General features: G+C 41.8%; 1 protein-coding gene and 1 long non-coding RNA gene across 4 annotated transcripts in view; one reads left to right on the forward strand and one right to left on the reverse strand.

The window, feature by feature from the left end:
* LOC146075104 (uncharacterized) overlaps positions 1–20,920 on the forward strand; it is a 26,614-nt gene extending 5,694 nt beyond the window's left edge. The window contains exons 2-4 of the long non-coding RNA XR_014473496.1: positions 2,642–2,760; positions 3,266–3,324; positions 20,582–20,920. This is a non-coding gene — a long non-coding RNA (uncharacterized LOC146075104). The remainder of the gene's footprint in view (positions 1–2,641; positions 2,761–3,265; positions 3,325–20,581) is intronic.
* Positions 862–20,909, reverse strand: BTBD1 (BTB domain containing 1). Of its 3 annotated transcripts, none has more exons than XM_083183998.1 (9): positions 20,742–20,909; positions 19,870–20,270; positions 15,146–15,302; positions 9,810–9,915; positions 7,382–7,579; positions 5,836–5,965; positions 4,181–4,268; positions 2,822–2,968; positions 862–2,735 (listed from the first exon to the last, which is right to left on the reverse strand). In XM_083183998.1, the coding sequence occupies exons 2-9, from the start codon at positions 20,262–20,264 to the stop codon at positions 2,577–2,579; spliced, it is 1,380 nt and encodes a 459-aa protein (XP_083040124.1). In that variant the 5' UTR covers positions 20,265–20,270; positions 20,742–20,909; the 3' UTR covers positions 862–2,576. The 3 variants fall into 3 exon arrangements, with proteins under 3 accessions (XP_083040124.1, XP_083040123.1, XP_083040125.1); XM_083183997.1 differs by having other exon boundaries at positions 5,836–6,028; XM_083183999.1 differs by lacking the exon at positions 20,742–20,909 and adding an exon at positions 16,505–16,592 and having other exon boundaries at positions 5,836–6,028; positions 19,870–19,949.
* Positions 20,921–22,757: the final 1,837 nt, after the last annotated feature.

Genomic DNA, 22,757 nt, shown 5'->3' on the forward strand with positions numbered 1-22,757 from the left:
TGTATCAAGGAACAATAAAAAAAGGGGATAGTGCATTGATGTTTCCTATTGGGAACAAATCAAGTTCTTCAGCTCCTAAAACAGTATTTATTCATAACCAGTCCATAATCCTAATACAGATATGAACAGTAAAAAACAATGGCTGCTTGTCAGCATAAGAAACCTGTTCTAGCCATACAGAAACAAAGTATCAAAGATAGTTACTTTTCAGATGCAGTATAATTCTAGTACTTTGTTGGTGGATGTAATTATATAACATTCCAGACAATTAGAGGTAAATATAGTAAAGCTTCTTCAATTAAAAATAGGTGATATTTCCCATAGCAACCAATAAGATTCTGTGTATTATTTTTTAGAGAAATGATAGACAGAATCTCATTGGTTGCCATGCGCAATATCACCTCTTTTCATTTTTGGAAGCTTTAGTACATTTTACCAGACACACAAGGTTTGATACATCCTTAGGCAGCTAGTATATTTAAAAGTAGCTGTAATAATCAGATGCATGCAGATCTTTTTATATTTTGAGGAATGTGATAAGCAGCACAGTCATATAGGACACGGCAACACTGTGTGGTGGACAGTTGCCCCTTTTTATTGCTGATGCAGCGGTGTCCTCTGTTATTTCAGGTGCTGGGTATTTTCTGTTGATACTTCGTCAAGGAACGTCATTTTTGCATGTAAAATGGATTGATTGGTTGCTTTTACAGCCTCTAGTGCAGGCATGTCCAACGTTGGCCCTCCAGATGTTTTGAAACTACACATCCCAGCATGCTTTGCAATAGTTTTAGCATTCTCTAATAGCAAAACTGTGGCAAAGCATGCTGGGATGTGTAGTTTCAAAACATCTGGAGGGCCAACGTTAGACATGCCTGCTCTAGTGCGTAACTTGGCAAAAGTAGAGATATAAAGCATGAGGGGCATGTTTAGTTAAACCTAAATTATCCTGATTGTACATCATATATACTTTCACTCAGTGAAACCGTACATACCCATTTGTGATTTATATGCTTTTTCCGTAATTATTTGACATCAGTTAAAATGCATTAGATTTGCATTTGATGTGCATTTTTATGCGCACTTGTAAGGTTTTCAGTGTGTGGATCTGTAAGTTAAAGATAATACTCTTTAAACCCTAATGTAACACACGCAATAATGTTGTGTAATGGGTATGGCAATGCTAGAAATGTTGATTTCTGTTGTTGTAGAACTATTTACTGGTATTCATCAAACATGTAAAACACTTACAAAAATAAATGGCAGCAGTTATGTACTATAGTGCACTGCCTTTGCTTTATAATGAAATGGTATCAGTTTCCACCCCTATAAGTTGCCAATCTTTTCTACTCTACTTTCTAATCTACTCTAACTGAACTGTTCCTGCAAAACTCTGTGGACATACACAGCAACATCAGCATGGTCCTACAGAGCAACATCAGCGTGGATCTACACAGCAACATCAGCGTGGTCCTACACAGCAATATCAGCATTGTTCTACACAGCAACATCAGTGTGGATCTACACAGCAACATCAGCGTGGTCCTACACAACAACATCAGCGTGGATCTACACAGCAACATCAGCGTGGTCCTACACAGCAACATCAGCATGGTCCTACACAGCAACATCAGCTTGGTCCTACACAGCAACATCAGCGTGGTCCTACACAGCAACATCAGCGTGGATCTAAACAGCAACATCAACGTGGTCCTACACAGCAACATCAGCGTGGATCTACACAGCAACATCAGCGTGGTCCTACACAGCAACATCAGCGTGGTCCTACACAGCAACATCAACGTGGTCCTACACAGCAACATCAGCGTGGATCTAAACAGCAACATCAGCGTGGTCCTACACAGCAACATCAGCGTGGATCTACACAGCAACATCAGCGTGGTCCTACACAGCAACATCAGCGTGGTCATACACAGCAACATCAGCGTGGATCTACACAGCAACATCAGCGTGGTCCTACACAGCAACATCAGCGTGGATCTACACAGCAACATCAGCGTGGTCCTACACAGCAACATCAGCGTGGATCTACACAGCAACATCAGCGTGGTCCTACACAGCGGGTATAGGTCATAGGGTTGATAGAACTTAGGTGGATAGTCATTAGGTCGACAGTCACTAGGTCGACAGATGAAATAGGTCAACATGCATTAGATCGATACAGAAAATGTCAACACGTGTTTTTAATTTTTTTGTGTCTATATTGACTTGTCATCCTGGGCACACTATTAAATTCTCCCTTGGTATGAAAAAACACAATTTTTCGAAAAGAAAAATGAATACTCATATTGAACTTTTTCTTGTTGACCTTTTCCATGACGGCCTAATGACCATGTCGACCTAGTGACTGTCGATGTTTAGTGATCGACCTAATGACTGTCAACCTAATGTTTGTAGAGAGATCTCAAACAGAGCAACATCATCACGGTAATACAATACAACATCAGCATAGCAATACCAAGCCAAATTTAAAAAATACTCCAATAAAAATAAAATGTGCATTTAATATATCAACAAAATATTACAGATTTAAGGTTTAGATGCCATGTTATAGTCTGTCATGTGTAGAATATTATCTCTGGTATCTGTCCATCTTCCACTGAAGTGCCATTGTTATTACCAGGGGAACTGAAGAAATAAAAGCACGTCTGGCTGGATGTTGGAAGTTCATGAATCACCTTCTTCAGTCCTCTTGTGCCATAATGAGAATCCGGTCCCTTTTATTAAAAGGCAAAATAGCAGGTGAGTTACAATAAAGAGGCAAATATATATTCGCATGACTCCTGTATGTATACCTGCTCACCTTCAGTGTTGCACATGCTATGTAGCAGATATCTGGCACAATTTCTACAGGTTCCTTGAATCTAACCCGAAATACATTAGCTGTTCCATCACAGCTAAATCCAGTATCGTTCTGTCCCACCGTTTGATTCTTTTCATATTCAATAATCTGCAATGATTGTCAAAAGACAGATTTCCTTTTGTGACTAATTTGTGTTACGGAATGGAACAGCATATAATAAGTTCAGTTTTGTAATTAATCCTCATTAATAGTCATTTCATTAATAGTCACTGAGTGCTGATTATTATGATCTTTTGAATTGTTTCTGCAGAACTACTATTTAAATGGTCTCTAAAACATTCACATTTCCTATTCTCCCCTGGAGTACAATTAACATTGCTGTGCTGTATTTCTCCAGTTTTTAGATTGTATATAGATTATAGCTTTAAAATGTATGTTTTTTAGCAGCAGTCTCGAACTGGCGGTGGTGATTTCAGATGTGCACCAAAACCCTGCAAACCTACGTGAGTTCCCTGATATGACCAACACAGAAAACATGATAAATTACCTTTATATAATCTTAGTGGATCAAGGAAATAACAATATGTTCTTGTACAAACAGAGGTCTCAAGTTTTTTTTCTATGCAATGAACCCATTCTTGCTAGAAATTCCTGATGACCCCTTAACTTCAGTCCATAGTTGCTGTCTGCTTCCAGTAGACTCCAGAGTTCCGGGAAGACCACCTGGTCTCCAGGGAGAGTATGGTGATCTCCCACAACCCACTTTTTTATTGAAGTAGACTGGGGCCATGATAACAAAAATGCTATTACAGGTTGCATCATTATGGCATTGTGCAGCAGTGGGGTAGGACATCACGCTTTCAGAACTCATCCTTTAAGATCTCCCAGAAGGGATCAACCAGAGGGAGGTCCAAATCATCAGTAACATTTCACATTTTCTATTACTCCCTACACATTTGTAATTAGCTACTTATGTCAGCTATAAAGAAGCAGAGTCATTACCAAAGCCATCCCTGAGAGAGTAATGAAAAGGTGATAATTAAAATACATTTTATATCTTTCACACACACTATTTGCAGAAATATTTATTGGATGTTTCAATAAAAAAAAAATGGTTTAATGGGTATTACAAGCCGCTTTAATTGTATAAAGCAGCCCATCCGCCCACTTCACTGACAGTCCACCATGTAACCCTCTATATAGTTATCTTGTTATGTCTTATGACCTTTGTACAAGTGCGTAGCAACAAATCTTCTGCAACAATGGGCCATTTTAGACTAACACAAATACATAACTTATATATACCATATATATATATATATATATATATATATATATATATATATAAGTACTACATACCTGTATGTTGACCTGGTAATCTGTGGGTCCATGAATAGAGCCATAAAGTCCAAAACCAACTATAGATATACTTCTACTCACTGTAAATCTGGATGATATAAAAAGTTAGAATATAAATATAATATACATATACTGTGTGTGATATATGCCAAATATACATACTAATCATGTGCATGGATGCCAATCCCAGACTACAATGCAGTATTAAGAAAAATCTATAACTATATAATAAAAATATAAAACTATAACATTCCTTAAACATTTTTTTTTTTTATAATACTGTACATGAAACGTTAGAATTTTTCTTGATGCCACATTGAAGTCTGGGAGTGCTGTCCATGTTCTGGACTAGTGAATGTTCCAAGAGGCTAGGAGATTAGGCACCCCAGCATGATGTTTTCTTTGGAAGAGTGCCCAAGTGTGCTAGACAATTTAATTAGATGGGAAATGTCAATATTTATAAGGAAATAAACAGACGTCGTTATTAAATGTAATTCGCTAATTTCTAGATGGTGCTACAAAGTACGGCAAGCCCTAATAAACTTCTGATATCTGAAAGATATGCGGTTCTGCATATTAACATCTATTAATACCCTACATATAATCAATTCTCTAATGAAACTGGTATTCTGGCCTTATGGGGAATTTGCCATGATTAATATTGTATGATTAATGTCTAGTGTTACAGAGTTTGACATTTAAGTTACTAAATGCTGCAATGCGGTGCCTCGTGTCTCAATGAGGTTACTACACCCTGATAGATTGAACAAGGATGCTTACAAGTCCAGTGGTAGGGACTTGTGCAGAACTGGTCCCACGTCCTTGCACGCAATGCCCCCTAAGCTCTAGTCTGATTAACAGGCCATGGGTATCGGAGGGCGGGGAAGGGGCGGCAATCAGGTACATTCCTCAAAACAGGGAGGTGTCATCTACATTGTCAAAAACAAAAACGATTCCCGCACCAGTCTCTTATGTTCGTGGGACAATCCTATCTCCTCTAATGTAAATATTTTATAGGGAAATTTCCTTTAATTTTTTTATTTTGAGGAGGTGCTACCTACTACTTAAGTAAAGACACACATTTGTAACAAGAAAAGTAAGTATAGTGTAGGTGCACTGACAGTCACAATATCTATTATTAAGATTTAACTTTTATTATTATTCATTAAAAAGGTGAAATATTAAAATATATGAATGAATATGAATTCATATAGTTTAATATTTCACCTTTTTAATGAATAATAATAAAAGTTAAATCTTAATAATAGATATTGTGACTGTCAGTGCACCTACACTATACTTACTTTTCTTGTTACAAATGTGTGTCATCTACATTGTGTAGGAGTGTCATGTCAGCGCCTGTGTCTAGTGACGCAGATTACTGATCTAGGTTGTGGACTTGAGATGGAAATCATTGTGATCCAATGGGGCATCTTGAGAAGCTACAGCAGATCAGGGAAGCAGATCTTCTATTTAAGGCCTCACCATGAATTACTTTTCTATGAATAGGCCCTGTATGCTTTATTGGCAGAATGAGCCGGTCTTATATTTTGCAGAACATTGATTGTAAAACACAAGCTTGTCATTATGCATACATAACTAAAAGAACATACTGCTTTATACATCTAATGAACTGTAACCATCTGTGTCATCACCTGACCCTGTCACTTGTTCCGCTGTAGCCCCAGCGACTCTCCACTTGCTGGAACCTAGCAATGCTGCATTCTTTTCCCCTGAGGCAGCACCGTGGCCGGTCAATATAGTCTACACGAGGCTTAGGGTTCACTGTAAAATGCAGAAAGAGATTTACCACTTCCCGATCTGACAGAATTCCAGACTGAGCGGGACCTGCCAGATAAAAAACAGACATAGGAATTTCTCTAGGGTTAAAATCGATATCATATTGATGTGCTGATCAGCCATGTATTTCCTGGTGACACTGGGAGAGAAGAAGCAAACCTGAGAGAGATAAAGCGGAGACAGCTGACAGAAGCTGATTGGCCGCTTTGGGCAACTATTAAACTTGATCTCTCTCCAAGTCTTGATACATCTCCCCTTGTTTTTGAAAAGTAAAGTCATATCATTTTTGAAATCTCTGTATTCAGGACAAATCTGCTGCCTGTTTTACAAGAGTTGATGCCTTCTATGTTAATTATATGGCAAGCATGAAATAAGTCTCTCATAAGGCATCTTATAGGGCACAGAAGCTCCCTGGTGATGATATTGCAAAAAAAATTCTTAGTAGACACCCTGTACTGTGTATTGCCATACAGTAGTAATTGGGCATACAAATCCCATCCCTTTTTCATGTATGTTACCTGGTGACCCCTCAGCCCCTGAAGATGAAAGGTGTAAATAACAGTTCTAAAAGTAGCCGGTAAGCCTGCATGCCATGCCAAATACACTGTGGTGCAACAGAACGGGTACGGGTCATAGGGTTGACTCAATGAAGGTCAACATACAGTTGGTCGGCCACAGAAGGTCAACATGGATAAGGTTGGCAGGGTTGGAAGGTCGACACAAGCAATAGGTCAACAATGGGAAGATGAACAGTCAAAATGTCGACATGAGTTTTTTATGTCCCGAATAGCAACATGGACACTGTCTAAGTGTACCGTCTATGGGTACTGTGTCCCCTCACATGGCTCGCTGTGTTTGCCATGCTACGCGCACGGTGCTTCGCCGCACTTGGCACACTATTATATTCTCCATGCCGTAGTGGATGGTAGGGTAGGAATTACCACCCGGAGGCACAATTTGGATAAAAAAGACAGCGAAAAACCTTTTGACTTTTGACCTTCCCATTGTGTCGACCTTCCGACCTTAGCCATGTTGACCTATTTCATATGTCGACCTAAACCCTGTTGACTTTCAGAGGTTGCCGATTGGTTGCTATGGGCAACGTCCCCACTTTTCACTTTTAGAAGCTTTGGTAAATGTATTTCCTTGTTTCAGAATTAACATTAGTGTTCTATTTCATTGGTCCTTAGTATTTTGTGCCCTATGGGTGAGATGCATAAAACTTCCTAAATAGTGGAGAAGTTGCCCATAGCAACAAATCAGCTTCTAACTAGCATTTATCAATAACATGCTACATACTTGATATGTAGAAGCTAATTGGTTGCTAAAGAAAACTAGGTTCATCATCATCATCATCATCAGAATAAATCATCTCTGCTCAAGTGCATGTCATAAAATTACCAGCAGCGAACTCTTCAACTGTCATCAATGGGAAGCGGATTAATGGCATGGCTGTTCCCAGAACCTTCATCTTGTTCCCGGCACTATCTGGAATCTTCTGTCGTTGGCATTCTGCTTCAGCCCAGCGTACAGCTGCTTCAAAGAGACAGCTCTCCCGGATACTCAGTGTGTCTCTCTCCAGGACTGCACGCAGTGTATCTACAGAGAGTGTGAGACCAGCTATGGAAAACCTGTTTCTTAACACATCACATTGAACACACAGGTATTGTGGTATATCTTTTATAAAAACCACAAATGAGCAGATACTTATTGGCCATCTCCATAATTTTACTCAGCCTTATAAACCTAGAGATGTCCAGCTGTACATGAGCACAGCCCATGGTAAACCCAAGAAATTATTCTTAAAATGTATCAAGCAACATCCTTTTAATACATTGCATTCTGAGGTGGTGACCAAGATGCAGTACTTCATATGGAACTAAACTGAATTCAAGGTTCCATTCTCCACTACAGATTCCAACGTCGGGGTTAAGGTGCCTACACATTACACAATATCGGTAATGAACAATATCATTAATGATTTATTTCCTTGAACTGCCTGTAATCCTGGACAAACAATATAGTGCATACACACTGATCGATATCATTAATGCATTGTTCAGTGGTCTGAATTTGACTGCATGTACAGATGGCGGATTGTGTCATTAACGACTCACAGGAGTTCATCAATAATGAAACAGGGCCTAATTCAGACCTGACTGCACGGCTGTTAATTTGCAGGCCGGCAATTATTGATAGACTGTGCAGGCGTATAGTCCATAGCGCACATCTGCCAAGCCGTCCTGCAATAAAATTCTGCCCCTTTTTTAACGCTGGCCATACCCAAAGTGTTTGACAGAAAAGTCAGCATTTGTGGGTGGGTGGGTCCAGGAAACTCAGGCGATTGAGGGGTAGTTGTGTTACGTCAGCTCTGGCCCGATCAGCCTGTTGCTATCGCAGCCGGTGAGGAAATCTAGGGCTACACACAGACTGCAGACAGTGGAAAAATCATTTGATGCTGAGCAGTTTGGGAATAAGTTTGCAGCTCTTCACCAATCCAGCTTGTATTTGCATGCCCTGCTAAGCAATTCACAGGCTTCCATGGGGCGGGATTTCACTGTGGCGGGGAGGCATATACCAGATCGCAGAGCTCCAAAAATTAGCAGCCTGAATTAGGCCCATAGTGCGTACACATTAGCCGATATGCACATTAATATTGTAAAGAATATCATTATTGTGCATATCATTAATGATTATCGCATAATGTATACGCACCTTAAAGGAATTATTTTCAGGTTTATTGTACAAAATTCAAAAATGATGTTATCCTGGGTTTATCAGAGGTTTGCAGGAGACAACAGAAAAACTATTGAAAATTCTATAAGATTACAAAAGGAATTATGTTTTTTTTTCTATGTTTTCTTTATTACATCAATTGAGTTTGTTTTTCTTATTAAAAAAATGGTACTTGTGTATTATAGCTGTGCCCCCGATGTGCATCACAGGTATCGGAGTCCCCTCGCGGGCTTCACAGGTATCCGCGTCCCCTCGCGGGGCTCGCCACGCTTCGGGCTCGGTGGCTCGCTGCGCTCGCCACACTTTCTTTTCTCAACTCCACGCCGACGTGGATAGTGGGGGTATGAAAAGGTCGGAGGACGCGTATCGCCGCCCCTCGCGGGCTCGCTTCGCTCGCCACGCTTCGGGTTCACATTTATAGTGGGGGGGTGCATTTCACATTGTAAGCACCCATTAGGGTGCTTATACAATGTTTAATCGCATCGCATTGTATGGCATTGTATGCCATGTACAATGTCATACAATTTTAAAATTGTATGACATTGTACAGCATCGCGCGATATCGCGTCACATCGCATACCATAAGGCATACATCGTATGCCTTATGGTATGCGATGCGATGGGCGCCGCCAAAATACACAAGTACCCTTTCTTTTCTCAACTCCACGCCGACGTGGATAGTGGGGGTATGAAAAGGTCGGAGGAAGCGTATCGCCGCCCCTCGCGGGCTCGCTTCGCTCGCCACGCTTCGGGTTCACATTTATAGTGGGGGGGTGCATTTCACATTGTAAGCACCCATTAGGGTGCTTATACAATGTTTAATCGCATCGCATTGTATGGCATTGTATGCCATGTACAATGTCATACAATTTTAAAATTGTATGACATTGTACAGCATCGCGCGATATCGCGTCACATCGCATACCATAAGGCATACATCGTATGCCTTATGGTATGCGATGCGATGGGCGCCGCCAAAATACACAAGTACCCAAAAAATGTTTGGTTTATTTAACTTTTTTTTTTACATTGTTATAATCATTAAACAAGTAATAACAACAATAAGCTAACCAAAAAAGAAAAGAAAACTTACCAATGTCTATATCAGTAAAGCCATCTGCACTTATAGCATCTGCTGTGCTCTTGTCTATTGTGTCTAAACACAGACTAGCCAACTGAGGTTCATCAAAAAGCCGAGCCTGGAAGTAAAAGACATATGTAACCACAGAAGCAGTTCTACAGATGTTCAAGTGTATGGAAGCTAAGCATGGTTTTCATGTGTGGCTGTTACGAGATGCGACTGCCACAGCTCTTCCACTCTGTGAGAGTGCGAGTCCTGGCTGTCGCTGGAGGATGGGACGACACTTGCACCTATCGTTCCTCGCTGGTTGATAGGCAACCAAGGCACTATGTAGCACAGGGGATTGAGTGGCCCAATCAGACCTGATCGCACCACTGTGAATTCAAAGCAGCCAGCGATGAGTTAAGCCACCGCCCTGTTCCAGTGAAATTCCACTTTGCAAATGAATGTGCACACTGCGCTAATGGATGTGTAGGGGTGCACATCCATTCGCACCTGTGGGAATATGTACTAAATCCTTTGTAACAAACTGACCATTGAATGATTTCTACATGGGGCACAAGTCATCACAGGCACTACATAGCCCAATTACAAACAGACTGTAGCTGACATCACACACCCTCCCTTAAGCCAGATGGCATGCCTGCATTGTCCCCAACACTCCCAACGTTTTTGTAGGCACACCCTGACTTTTATTTCGCACTCCTGAAAAACAGTTGGTTTTTACCTGCAAAAGACCACTCCTGTCAATCACCTTCAGGGCCGTCTTAACATTAGGAAGGGCCCCTGGGCAACCTAGTTCACTGGACCCCCCCCCCAAATTAGTTTGCCCAGGAGCCCACAGTCACCTCCCCAACCCTCACCTCTCTGGCTCCGTGCGGCAGCCAGTCAGCTTCCGGCGGCCGGGGATCCGATCATCTTCGCTGGGGGATCTGGGCAGCGGGATCAGGGCAGCGGCGGTAGCTAGGAGCCGGCCCTGAAGTGGCAAAGCGCTATTAACTGGCGGGGCGGGAAGCGCTGTTGCATTTGAAAAGACTGGCCAGACGCTGATTGGCTGAATTCAGCCAATCAGCGTTCGGCCAGTCTTTTCAAATGCAACAGCGCTTCCCACCCCACCGGCAAATAGCGCTAATGGGAAAGATGGTGGCCGGGTGGCGGGGATCCGACCATCCTCGCTGGGGAAGGGGATCAGGGCGGCGGTGGCGGTAGCTAGGAGCCCGAAGCGGCGAAGCACTATTTGTCGGCGGGGGCGGGAAGCGCTGTTGAATTTGAAAAGACTGGCCGGATGCTGATTGGCTGAATTCAGCCAATCAGCATTCAGCCAGTCATTTTAAATGCAGCAGCGCTTCTCGCCCCCCCTGCCGGCAAATAGCGCTTTGCCGCTTCGGGCTCCTAGCTACCGCCACCGATGCCCTGATCCCCCTGCCGGATCACCCAGTGAGGGTGATCAGAACCCCGGCACACGGACCCCCGAAATTAAATTCACTGCTAGCTAGGAGGTGAAGCGCTATTTGCCGGCGGGGTGGGAAGCGCTGTTGCCTTTTGAAAGACTGGCCGGATGCTGATTTTCTGAATTCAGCCAATCAGCGTCCGGCCAGTCTATTCAAATGCAACAGCGCTTCCCGCCCCGCCGGCAAATAGAGCTTCGCCGAATCAGGCTTCTAGCTACCGCCACCGCCCTGATCCCCCAGCGAGGGTGAGCGGATTCCCGGACCCCGGCCACCATCTTTCCCATTGGGCTGGGCCGGGGGCCCCTAGGTTCTAGGGCCCCCGGGCAACTGCCCATCGTGCCCAATGGGAAAGACGGCCCTGATCACCTTGCGAACGGCCAGCGGACAAAACTCGTTGCAGGAGTTTATCGCAGGACGGCCTCGCACATGCGTACTGCAAACCATACACATGCACATGTCTCCCAACACACGGAGGTAATCTGACGGATAGCCGCAGTGGCAGTGCGGTGTCCAGAAGAGGAATCCTAGTGTGAAAGAGGATCTAGAACATCGGTGGAGAGGATAAAATTACATCCCCTATTACATCCCCTATTACATCCGGTGAGCTCATAACAATTTTGCTTGTTCAAGTTGAAGGAACTGTTTTTATATGTATATTGCATTTTTTAATATTATTTTTTTCTTAAAGAGAAAATCTTTTCTCTTATTTGTTTGGCGGAAATAAAGTGTGGACATATATTTATCAGCGCTGCAGTCAACCCTTAATTATATTGTCTTGCATGCACATGTCTGTATTGGGCCCTCTGTCTGGCAGCCGGGATGGTGAGCATGCAGTGCTGCAACCGCATGGAATTTCTTATTAAGGGGGGCCTGCCCTCACTGGCTCACCTGATTGGCTCTTTAGTCTTTAAAAGACAGTCAGTACTCTTTTGGGCCCTACTAGTTAAAGTTCCTGCCTTGTTGTGAACTGTTGCAGGTGCACACAAGCACTGTCTATCTCTGAGGGTGACAGCCACGCGCAGGACCACACATCGCCGTCTCCTGGGGAGCGATCCGGGCTTCATTTCTAAGCAATCAAGCCAGATCGCTTAGAAATGGGGTAACTATCGCCCCATGTGTATGTCCCTTTACAGTTCTGTGTTTGTACATATAGGCGCGGACATTCTTGTGTTTTACAATAACAATAGTTTGTCTGATTGTCATACAAATAACTAATCCCACAAGCAGACAAACTAGAATGACTACAATGTCAAGCATCTGTACACAATGGAGGTTTTGTTCATTTAAAATGTACAGCATGTCACTTACTAACCTTACACATTGTTTAGGTAACCTACAGCGCTGCTATCATTGTCTGCACAAGTACAGTATAAGCTACGTGCTAATTGGTTACTGTGGCTCACTGCAAGTTTTGCAGCTTAATGCAATATTCTGAAATGTGTTTGTAAATGATCCCAGTTATGTGGATATTATAAGGGGTCGTGTTACTTATGACTTATTTATAAACTGTTAAGCAGGGCACTCAGTACACATAACCTCCTGGCTACAGACAGGAATACACACTGCTACTAAACATGTCCAGAAATAAACTAGTACATTTCCCCTGACTTCCAAGCTATGCAGCCATTTTATCACAAGCAACTCACATGCCTTGCATCACAATGGCAATTATTTTCTGTCAGCTATCATCAGGGCATCAAATGCCAAGCTCACATAGTAGTATTTGTAATTCTAGTGCTATAATTGTCTACTTTGTGTCTGCTACCTCAACGACTTCTAATTTTTCACTTTTCATGAGCCGTGACAGTTTTTAGCCCATTAAATCTCCACCCCACCCTCAGTCCCTATCTGCTCCTCCCTCCAATCTCTGTCTTCACAGTTCTCTCTCTCGATATCGAGCAAGTTTGAAACAGATCAGTGTCCCTGCAAAAATTGGTTTCACTTTCTGTCTTCTATCTTTTAGCACACAAAGCAGTAATTTGTTCTGTCGAGTGGCCTCTAGTGGTCAGTGGTGGTACTTCACCTCATACAGGTGAGGGGTAGTTACCCTTTTATATATATATATATAGATATATTTTGGGAGAATCAAGTATCTTAGCAGTCCCCAGGGTATTTTGAATCTTATATATACTTTCACAGTTGTCATTTTTTCCCCATTATTTGTTACATTTTTAAGTTGCACTGAAATCCAGCTTCTGGATTATAAGAACCAATTGAGAAACCTAATTATGTAATTTGTCTTAGAAGTTGGGAAGTATTAATATGTATAATATAAAAGAAATAAACAATAGCTCCTTGTTGTCCCAATGAAACACAGTAACTTTATACTGCAAAGTGAGAGAATGGAGCTTGTAACACTACATGGAGGGCCACGTTGCCCAATGAGATATGCTGAGCACTTCTAAAGCACAATACTTTGTTTCCTCCTCTATAAACACCCCATTGATGCTGGTACTTGCTTCTGTTATGTGCAGCATTGAAGGGATGCAGCCCATCTTCATGTGACATCAGCCTCCCACCCGGAGCAGAGAGGGACACGCCTGCAATTGCAGAGGGTACGCCCAGTGTTTATATGAGTGCGCCCCTAAAACGCTGGGTGGTCCCCTGCGCCTGCTCTCTGCCCACCCATCCTGGAGCGAACACACTGGCAAGTGTGAAACTAGCCAAAGTCGTTCGTTATGGGGGTTTTCACATGGGCAAACTCCAATAATCGCTCGGGGTAGCAAATTTTGCCCGCACCTCGCAGTCTGCATCGCCCCCTAAATTCACTCTGTTTTGCTTAAAACAGGACATTTGTGGATTATGAATCAGGTCCACAAGGGGTCAATAGCAAAGTTACACAATTTAAGTCATGATTCTAAAAGCAAAGGGTGGTTTCTGTATGTGCTATAAGTACCTTGTCATGAAAATAAGATATCTAAGCTAGCACAGTGACTGTATTGACAGTAATATCACAGGGAGAGAGAGGAAGTAGACACAAGCCAACCTAAGCTGTGTACACACTGGGCGATAGATCGTTAATGATATTGACGATACGGATATTGTTAACAATATTATGTGCCTATCGTCCAGTGTCTACATTCAGTATCGTTAATGACCCCTCCCTGTCTCCTGTACATGCAGCTCAATCTGACAATGTGGCCAGCAACTACATGTGCAGAGAAGGCAGTGGGTGACGTCACTAACTGATATCGTGAACGATATCAGTCAGTGTGTATGCACTATATTGTTCTCCCCTGGCACAGCCAATATAGTTAACTATATTGGGGGCTTCAGGTATAACCCAGCCTGAACCCAGTATTAGAAATAAATTGAATATCCATATCTGCAACTTATAGATGCCTTTTAGCTTTCCTGACTAGGGGGGTTATTCTGATTTAATCGCCCCCCCCCCCCCCGCGCATTCGCACAGGGAACTGATTTTTGCGAACTGCATGTCCCCCAGCGTTCTCATGGTAATGGCCTGGTGACGCGGGTGCGGGGGGCGTGCAGCTGAAGTCAGTGGATGTTAGCTGCCCGCCCGCTTCCAGCACAGGGCGCTCGGAGAACTGGGACACCACAGATTACCGGCCATGAGGGGGGAGGGCAGCATCTGCGACACTTTGACAGCCTTGCGAGTCAACAGGGTAAGGTGCTAGGTGTTCTTCATCAAGATGATTTTTCAGTGGCTTTCAAGTTCCAATCACCATGCGAGTAATATTACTAATGTCTGCAGCTGTAGGTTGTGGTAGCAGGGTGATAACAATAGTAAATTATGAGGAGTATGGTTTAGGAAGGGTAAACTGGACTTGCAAGACAATTTATTTTTTTCGGGTTCATATTTATGGTGGATATGAACTGTTGGCAATTAATGACAAACTTGTAAATAAAGTGAATTGCGTTGTACCCATAAGTTACCTGTGTGAGCAGCATGAAAGCATTATCTGCCCTAAGATGCTTGGTGAGGAAGTCCACACAGTGAGCCTCCAGAGCTGGCACAGCGTATTTCTTAGCAGTGTATAGCGTGGTCATCACTGTCTCCGGGCCAATGTGTACTTCATCAGAGTAAAGAAATCTAACATGGAAACAGATGGACCTTTTGTGACAAGCAAAGATAACTGCATATTGTATTAAAAAGCAAAATATATATTCTACAACTACAATAATTCCCCAATGGCAAGTTTTTCAATAAGGAGTTTTTTTCTCTCGATACAATGCTTTTTGAATTTTATGCCATGTACCTGTTTTGCCCTTAAATATGTTATATTCAGTTTAGGATAGATATGGATACTATTGTACCACTGGAGCAGGATTTCAGTGTAGATGTGGACGCTACTGGTAAAATGGGCCCAAATGTAATAGGGTGTGACTATCAGAAAGTGAGAGATTTCGTGAGATTTTACCATTTTTTTTAAACCATTTACACTGAAAAACAAGGAAAACTCTCTCAGTTTCTGGTTCTCACACCCTATTACATTTGTCCCATAGTTGGATATGTGTAGTTTCATATTAACCGCCAGAAAGGCAGTTTATGGCATCATGATAAAACTATTTTCTTTTATTGCTGTTTTAGTTAGCACTCCATGTTCAAGAGCAACAATGAAAATGACAGTTAAATATGAACACAATATAGATAATTGCACTAGACCAATTGGCTATGTATACTGGCGATCCACCAACTGCTCTTATACAGTGGCCTTATGTCACAGCTAGGCTGGCAAAAAAAAATCAAATGCCCACCGAGCTGGGAATCTTGATTACACTTTTGGAGCGGCTGATCGGTAAGTGTGTACACTTACCTGATCAGCTGTTCAAGTGCCGCAAACGGCGTGTCCATTGATGTTTGTAACCAACATTACACTTCTCCAGACATATGATAGGTCCAAAACTGATTTTGTTCTACACCTCAGTTGTTTTTCATTGTCAGATTTTTGGAAATTGTACATTTAAATAAAGAGCAGGGTAATATCTGATACCCAGGGTGTAACTTCCATAGGTGCAGGGAGTGTAGCTTTCCACAGCTGAAAGGGGCCCACCGTCCTTGTCAAAGGAACATGTGCTATAAACAACATTGGGTAGTACATAATGGCTCTTAGAAACTTTTGCTATGGGACCAACAAATATCTAGTTACGCCACTGTCTGATACCCTGAATGATTCATCTGTTCTCCACAAACAGTTCTACTAAGGATATAGCTACTTAGTAAAATATTGTTCAAAGTATCTAATAAATCTAAATAAGTAGATAATGCATAATTATGAGGACTATTTAGATTACCTTATATCTTTATTGCCAAAACAGTCATAGTATCCATCACTGAAGCCAATCGTGTCAGATGAACAAACAGAAAATGAAATGAAAATATCTGGGACGGCAACAGAAAAGATGACGTTCAGCAGTTTTGTTTTCATATACATTGTATGTTTTGTGTTGGCTGATTTGTATCACTGAGCAATATGACAGCATCCCGATTGTGATGGCTTGTGACCAGATGGGACTTGCATTAGGTGGATCATCTCTCTGTATTGTGGGAATGTAAACAACGTTTTGATGCCATGTTCTGTTTATTGTCCTGACATTAGCTGCTTTAGTGATACTGCTTTCACATTGCCTAAACGTTTAAGACCCGGTAAATTGAAACGGTATTTAAAACTGGTCTGAGCCACTAAACTCCTTTCACATTGCAGGTGAAAGACGGTATAATACCGTTTTGAACCCCTTTCACACCGAATATAAATACTGGGTCTCAAGCAGGTTTGCAGTGTGAAAGCAGGGAGGAGAAAAGGGCAGACAGTAGCTAAAAGACAGGGCAGTGCATATTTAATGAGCAGATCCCGCTCATTAAATATGCACATATGAATGAGCCGCTCATTACATATGTGCATATGTAATGAGTGGGACCTGGTCATTAAATATTCACTGCGCTGATAACCAGCTCAATGTTCACTGCTGCCTGAGTCCTATATACCGGTTCGGAGCAAGTGATAAATTGGAGAGCATTCACATTGCATAAAAAACGGCTCTTTACCATGTAGGGCTCCGCTTTTTACTTTTATATTTGTAAACCGGTAAATGCAGACAGGCGCTTTCACACTGCAGCTCTAACTGTTTTAAAAGGCTAAAAAAAGGGCAATATACTGGTTAAGAGCTGCAGTGTGAAAGGTGTATGACTTAGCTGCCAGTATTTGACAATATTTATCATTTGCAAAGTACTAGGATTATTATTATTATTATTTTTGTGCAGTTAGTCAATAGCAATAAACACTTCAAACTTTCAGCTAAATAAATTTCCATAGGCAACCGTTAAACTCCAGGACGGTCACTAGAAATTAAGGCCAGTTGGAAATTTTACGTTTTTTTATTTGGGAAATTTACAAGAAACTGTACTTTATTGTTTTACTTGGGTAAAAAAAAAAAAAAACCCAACAGTCTAGCAATATATTATGACATATCCGTGATTCTCAATGTGTGTGTGGCAGGAATCTATAGTACCGATACAAGAAAAATATCAGGCACTTTTGAGTGTGTGTCAATTAGTGTAATTAATCTAAATGCTGATCACCAAATGAAGTGTGGCTAACACCTAAACAACCTCAGAGCTGTACATTTACAAAGTTGGGAGTTTTATTGTACATGGGATGTTGCAACCAATCAGATTTTACTTCTTATGTATTTAGAATCTTCTAGTATGGAAGCACCAAAAATAAACTAAAATTAATTGGAGGGTTGGGTGTTCATTATCTTTACTGGGGGGGGGGGGGGGGGGGAGCTGCCAAAATTTTCAGTGGGGGGGGGGTGTTTTGATAGTTACGCCAATGGCGCTGCGGAATATGTGTACGCTATATAAGAAACTGTTAAATAAATAAATACATTTATTGTGTAACTATTGTATTTGTGCAATTAAATTAAGTTTATTTTAATCTTCCTGTGCTCCCATCTATAATACCAAGCTGCAAGAATTTCCAGATAGCAGGGGAAATAAGTTACCTGCCATCGATAGTTTACATGGACTATGGATCTGATTCAGAGTTAGCTGCTATCCCGATGTTTGAACAGTTGAGCAGTGGTGGATGCAGTGAGGAATTATTAGCAAAGTGAGTGGCAATGGGCATTTGTGGGCGGTAATGGGATGTGGCTTCACAAACACAGATGTGTTCCGGCCGTTTCAGAGGCGTGTCTGATCTTGTGTCTCTAAATTGATATGCAGTTGTAAAGGCTCCAGTAGCATACTTGCAACATTCTAAGCAACCTTAGGGACACTTAGACGATTGATAGTGGGAACGATGGTGCACCTTTTTACACAAGCGTTGTTTTAGACACCATCAGTGGGCAGATCCACTGCGCACTAATTTGGGAAGTGATTTGCATGCCCATGTGAATCAGGCTCTACGGTATGGTAGAATTAAATAATAAATTAGTTTTATTTAACCACGGACTCCAAACATACTCCTAATTATGCAGGATTCTTCCTTTGTTTATGGCAATATATTCCGAGTGCTGTGCCAGGAAAACATGAATCGTTTTATCCGTGTGATCAATGTCACATCACTGGGAGCTAGATGTATCAAGTTTCAAAAAGTAATAAAGTGGAGAGTGATAAACAACCAGCCAATCAGCTCCTGTCTGTCATTTTTTAAACCCCGCAGTTAGGAGCTGATTGGCTGTCTGTTTATCACTCTCCACTTTATCACTTTTTGAAGCTGAATACATCTGGCCCTAAATGTCTTCAACCAGTACTATAAGGGTATAACTTATTGGTACTCATTTTTCTATTCTTTATTGGTGCAATTAACTTGTGCCCTTATGCGTGCATGCTAATATATTAAAAGCTGTTTAGCTAAGCTAGGCTCTATAGATTGCTCTGAATGTTGTTAAGAACATGATGCCCACTGATGCTGCAGATGTGGGCAGATGTCTCGGGCAAAAAAAAAAATTCCGTGACTCATAACTATGGATTTGGATACTGGGATATTTTGAATTAAGTGGCCAATGAGTGAACAAGTACTTGAATAAAACATCTGCAGGCTATGACATAGATATTGCTTATCCCAAAAGTCATGACAACCTATGGTTAATGGGCCAGCTGTATCAAGCTTCAAAAGTGATAAATTGGAGAGTGATAAACAACCAGCCAATCAGCTGCTACCTCTCATTTTTTTTTTCAAACCCAGCCTTTAACATGGTAGGTAGGAGCTGATTGGCTAGTTGTTTATCACTCTACATTTTATCACTTTTTTGAAGCTTGATACATCTGGCCCAATGTTTCTTTCCTCTACTGTAGTTCACTTCTTTACATTAGGGCCAGATGTAACTATCAAGCTTCAAAAAGTGATAAAAAGGAGAGTGATACCGTTCATTGCATATCATACTTGTAATGTTGACTTTTTGACCTTTTATATTAACATGCTAAAGTATAAATTTTATTCTTGTACTGTACAGTTCTTCAATAAAAAAAAAAAAAAAAAGGGAGAGTGATAAACAACCAGCCAATCAGCTCTTAACTTACATGTAACAGGCTGGTTTTGAAAAATGACAGATAGGAGCCGATTGGCTAGTTGTTAATCTCTCTCCATTTTATCACTTTTTGAAGCTTGATACATCGATTACGTGAAGCTAAAGGTAACTTTTTGGCAATGTTGTACCTGAGAAGTGCCAGGAAAGCTGCCGGCTCCACATCTGGTAGGTCAATCTCTCCCGAGGTGGTGGCCATCCCACCATTAAACATTGCATCAAACACAGCACTCCCTGTAGCCAAGACAAATTTGTGGGATGGTATCTTTTGGGCCTGCATGCCCTTCCCCACCACAAATTTCACATCACTCAGCAGCTCATTGTTGAAGAGGAAAGTGAACCTCTCTTTAAGGGAGCTCTTAGTAGCCTGCCAGTTATATGTAGGTTCCCGGTCCAGTCCATGGGGCAGCGGCGGTGTTGCTGTGCACACCTTACATGTTCCTTCAGTGTTTTTCTGCTCATCAGTAATGGGTACATTGGTAAGATCTTCATTCCCAAGAGCAGCCACACTTCCTGATTGAGCCATAATGTTCTAAGGCAAGACAAATATATCATATACATCACTGTTACTGGAAACTAGAATACAGGAGTTCTGACTAGTGCCCCATACAGGTATACCGGTATAATTATTCTTTTTCAACACCACAGCTAATGTGCATTCCCCATATATTGTGTCATGTAATTGGTATATGTTCGGTCGTTCAGTGTTAATATTATGTTTATTCCTCACTTGTATAGCAGAAACAATATGAATCAATTATTGCTTAAAAAACTGCTGACACTTTAGTAAAGATACAACATAAATAACCACAATAATTCTTCACTTTTCTGTGTTTTGTGCAGATCATACATCTTGAACACAACAATGAAAGCCAGATTAGAATGTGTGGAGTCCTCTTACTCTATACTAGAACAGTACAGACCTAAATATATATCATGATATATCCTGACGTTTCTTTCTGTAGCTGCTCATTGCCTTCCCAGAGAAGTGCAGTATGCTTACCCTTCTGTAGTGTCTTGTGTGTGCTTTTTTGGCATCCTCAGTAAGAAGAACCTTGCAAGATTACTTTAGGCTTCTTACTAGGGAAGGGTATGTTCGTTCAGTTATTTCATTTCCATGGAAGTATTCAGCTGTGTTGTTTTCAAGCCTTTACTATGTCCGGCTTATAAAATAAACATTATGAGTTGTTACGGTGGCTCACTTGTGTCATGTTGGTTTTTATTTTACACTATATGCTAACACAAACACCCCTCACATGCTTATGATGTTGGAATCTGCCGGAGAGGGTTGGCTAAGATTTATCACATTTTGCTCCTGATACTTATAAACCAGCTGTTAGCTTGGCTGACTTTAAATAGCTTTATGCTATTAGAAGTGGCAGAAATGTTTTACTTAATAAAAGGGTTTAGAATCGATTCTAAATCATTCACAGTATTGGTGAAACATTGCGCGGTCCTATCAAAACATGCAAACCAATCCTTCTCCGCTTTACTGGGCCTCATTAACTATGTGTAGGAGTGCAGAGCACAATCCCTTTTGGTGCTATGTTCTTTGATTGCACCATACCTGCCGACTTTTGCAAATTCCTCTCCAGCAGAGAGGAGTGAAAGGGGGGTAGGAAGAGGCTTAATTTCAGGGGTGGGGCGAGGCTGATGTCACCAAGACCCGCCCCCATGACAGACCGCATCATACATTTTCGGGTCCTTGGATGGGGGAGGGGCTAAAATGACGCAAATTGTGACATTTTAGCCCCGCCCCCTCCCCACGGACCCGCAAAATTCATTGTTTTATACCATAGGGAAGGGGGAGCAGGGGCTGTAGGGAAAATGCGGGAGGCTGGGAGGGGGACCCGATTTGCGGGACCCTCCCGGCCATTCCGTGAGCGTAGGCAAGTATGGATTGCACAGATGTCAGTATGTGGTCATTAGGTCGACAGTCATTAGGTTGACACATGAAAAGGGTTGACATGGTCAAAAGGTCAACACAAGCAATAGGTCAACATGAAAAAAGGTTGACATGGAAAAATGTTGACATAAGTCTTTCCTGATTTTTTTTTTTTTTTTTCCTGACTTGATCATACTTGACCCTCCCAGTGGGCATAGAGGGAGAATATAATAGTGTGCCGAATGCAGCGAGGCGTGCGAGGGGACGCGGTACAGTACACTTATATGGTGTCCATGCCGACCTATGTGGACACAGACACACAAAAAATATGAAAACCTCATGTTGACGTTTCCCATGTCAACCTTTTTGTTATGTCGACCTTTTGCTTGTGTTGACATTTCGACCAGGCATGCATTTCGATGCATGTTGACCTTTTTCATGTGTCAACCTAATGACTGTCGACCAATAGTGGTTGACCTAATGACTGTTCACATAGACAAAGACCCATACCTGATATGCCGAGATTTTTGCCAAACCGAATGCGGAAGAAAAGAAGGTGGTCAGCAGAATGGCGCACAGAACTCACAGATGATAGGTCTGAAAAATCTGGACCCCTATGGGGGAATATAGTTTACCAGATAAAAGATTTTATTCACATAAGAATATTCACATAAAATATTGCACATAAAGTGCAAGTGCAGACAACAAACAATTCAGCAAGTACAGAGACATGCAAAATGACATGAATTAAAAATGGGGGTGTTCAAACATTTATCTCACCATTTAAGGCAGGTGTGGTGGGCCGGGTGCTTGTAGATGGAAAGTCCTGGGTAGCAGTAAACTGCACCACCGCACAGGCTTAAATAAACGTGGAACCAGATGGTATATTGTCCTCCCGTCAGTGTGAATGAGGAGGAATGTGGCATTGTTTTTGGAGCAACAGAAGTTTGCACCAGTTGATAAGACACAGGAGTTAGGAAACTTGAGGCCTGGGCCGTAATGAGGGTGATTCAACATGCAGAGCACAGGCAGCTCTGGGAATGGGGCCGGCTACCGCTGTAATGTTCATCTGCAGGGCACACATTGTAATGTTTCTATCACCAGTGCACTCGACTCCTTGTTAAATGGGTCTGG

This window comes from Crinia signifera, chromosome 4 (genome assembly GCF_055691185.1).
Source record: "Crinia signifera chromosome 4, ASM5569118v1, whole genome shotgun sequence".
In the NCBI taxonomy this organism is placed as follows: Eukaryota; Metazoa; Chordata; class Amphibia; order Anura; family Myobatrachidae; genus Crinia; species Crinia signifera.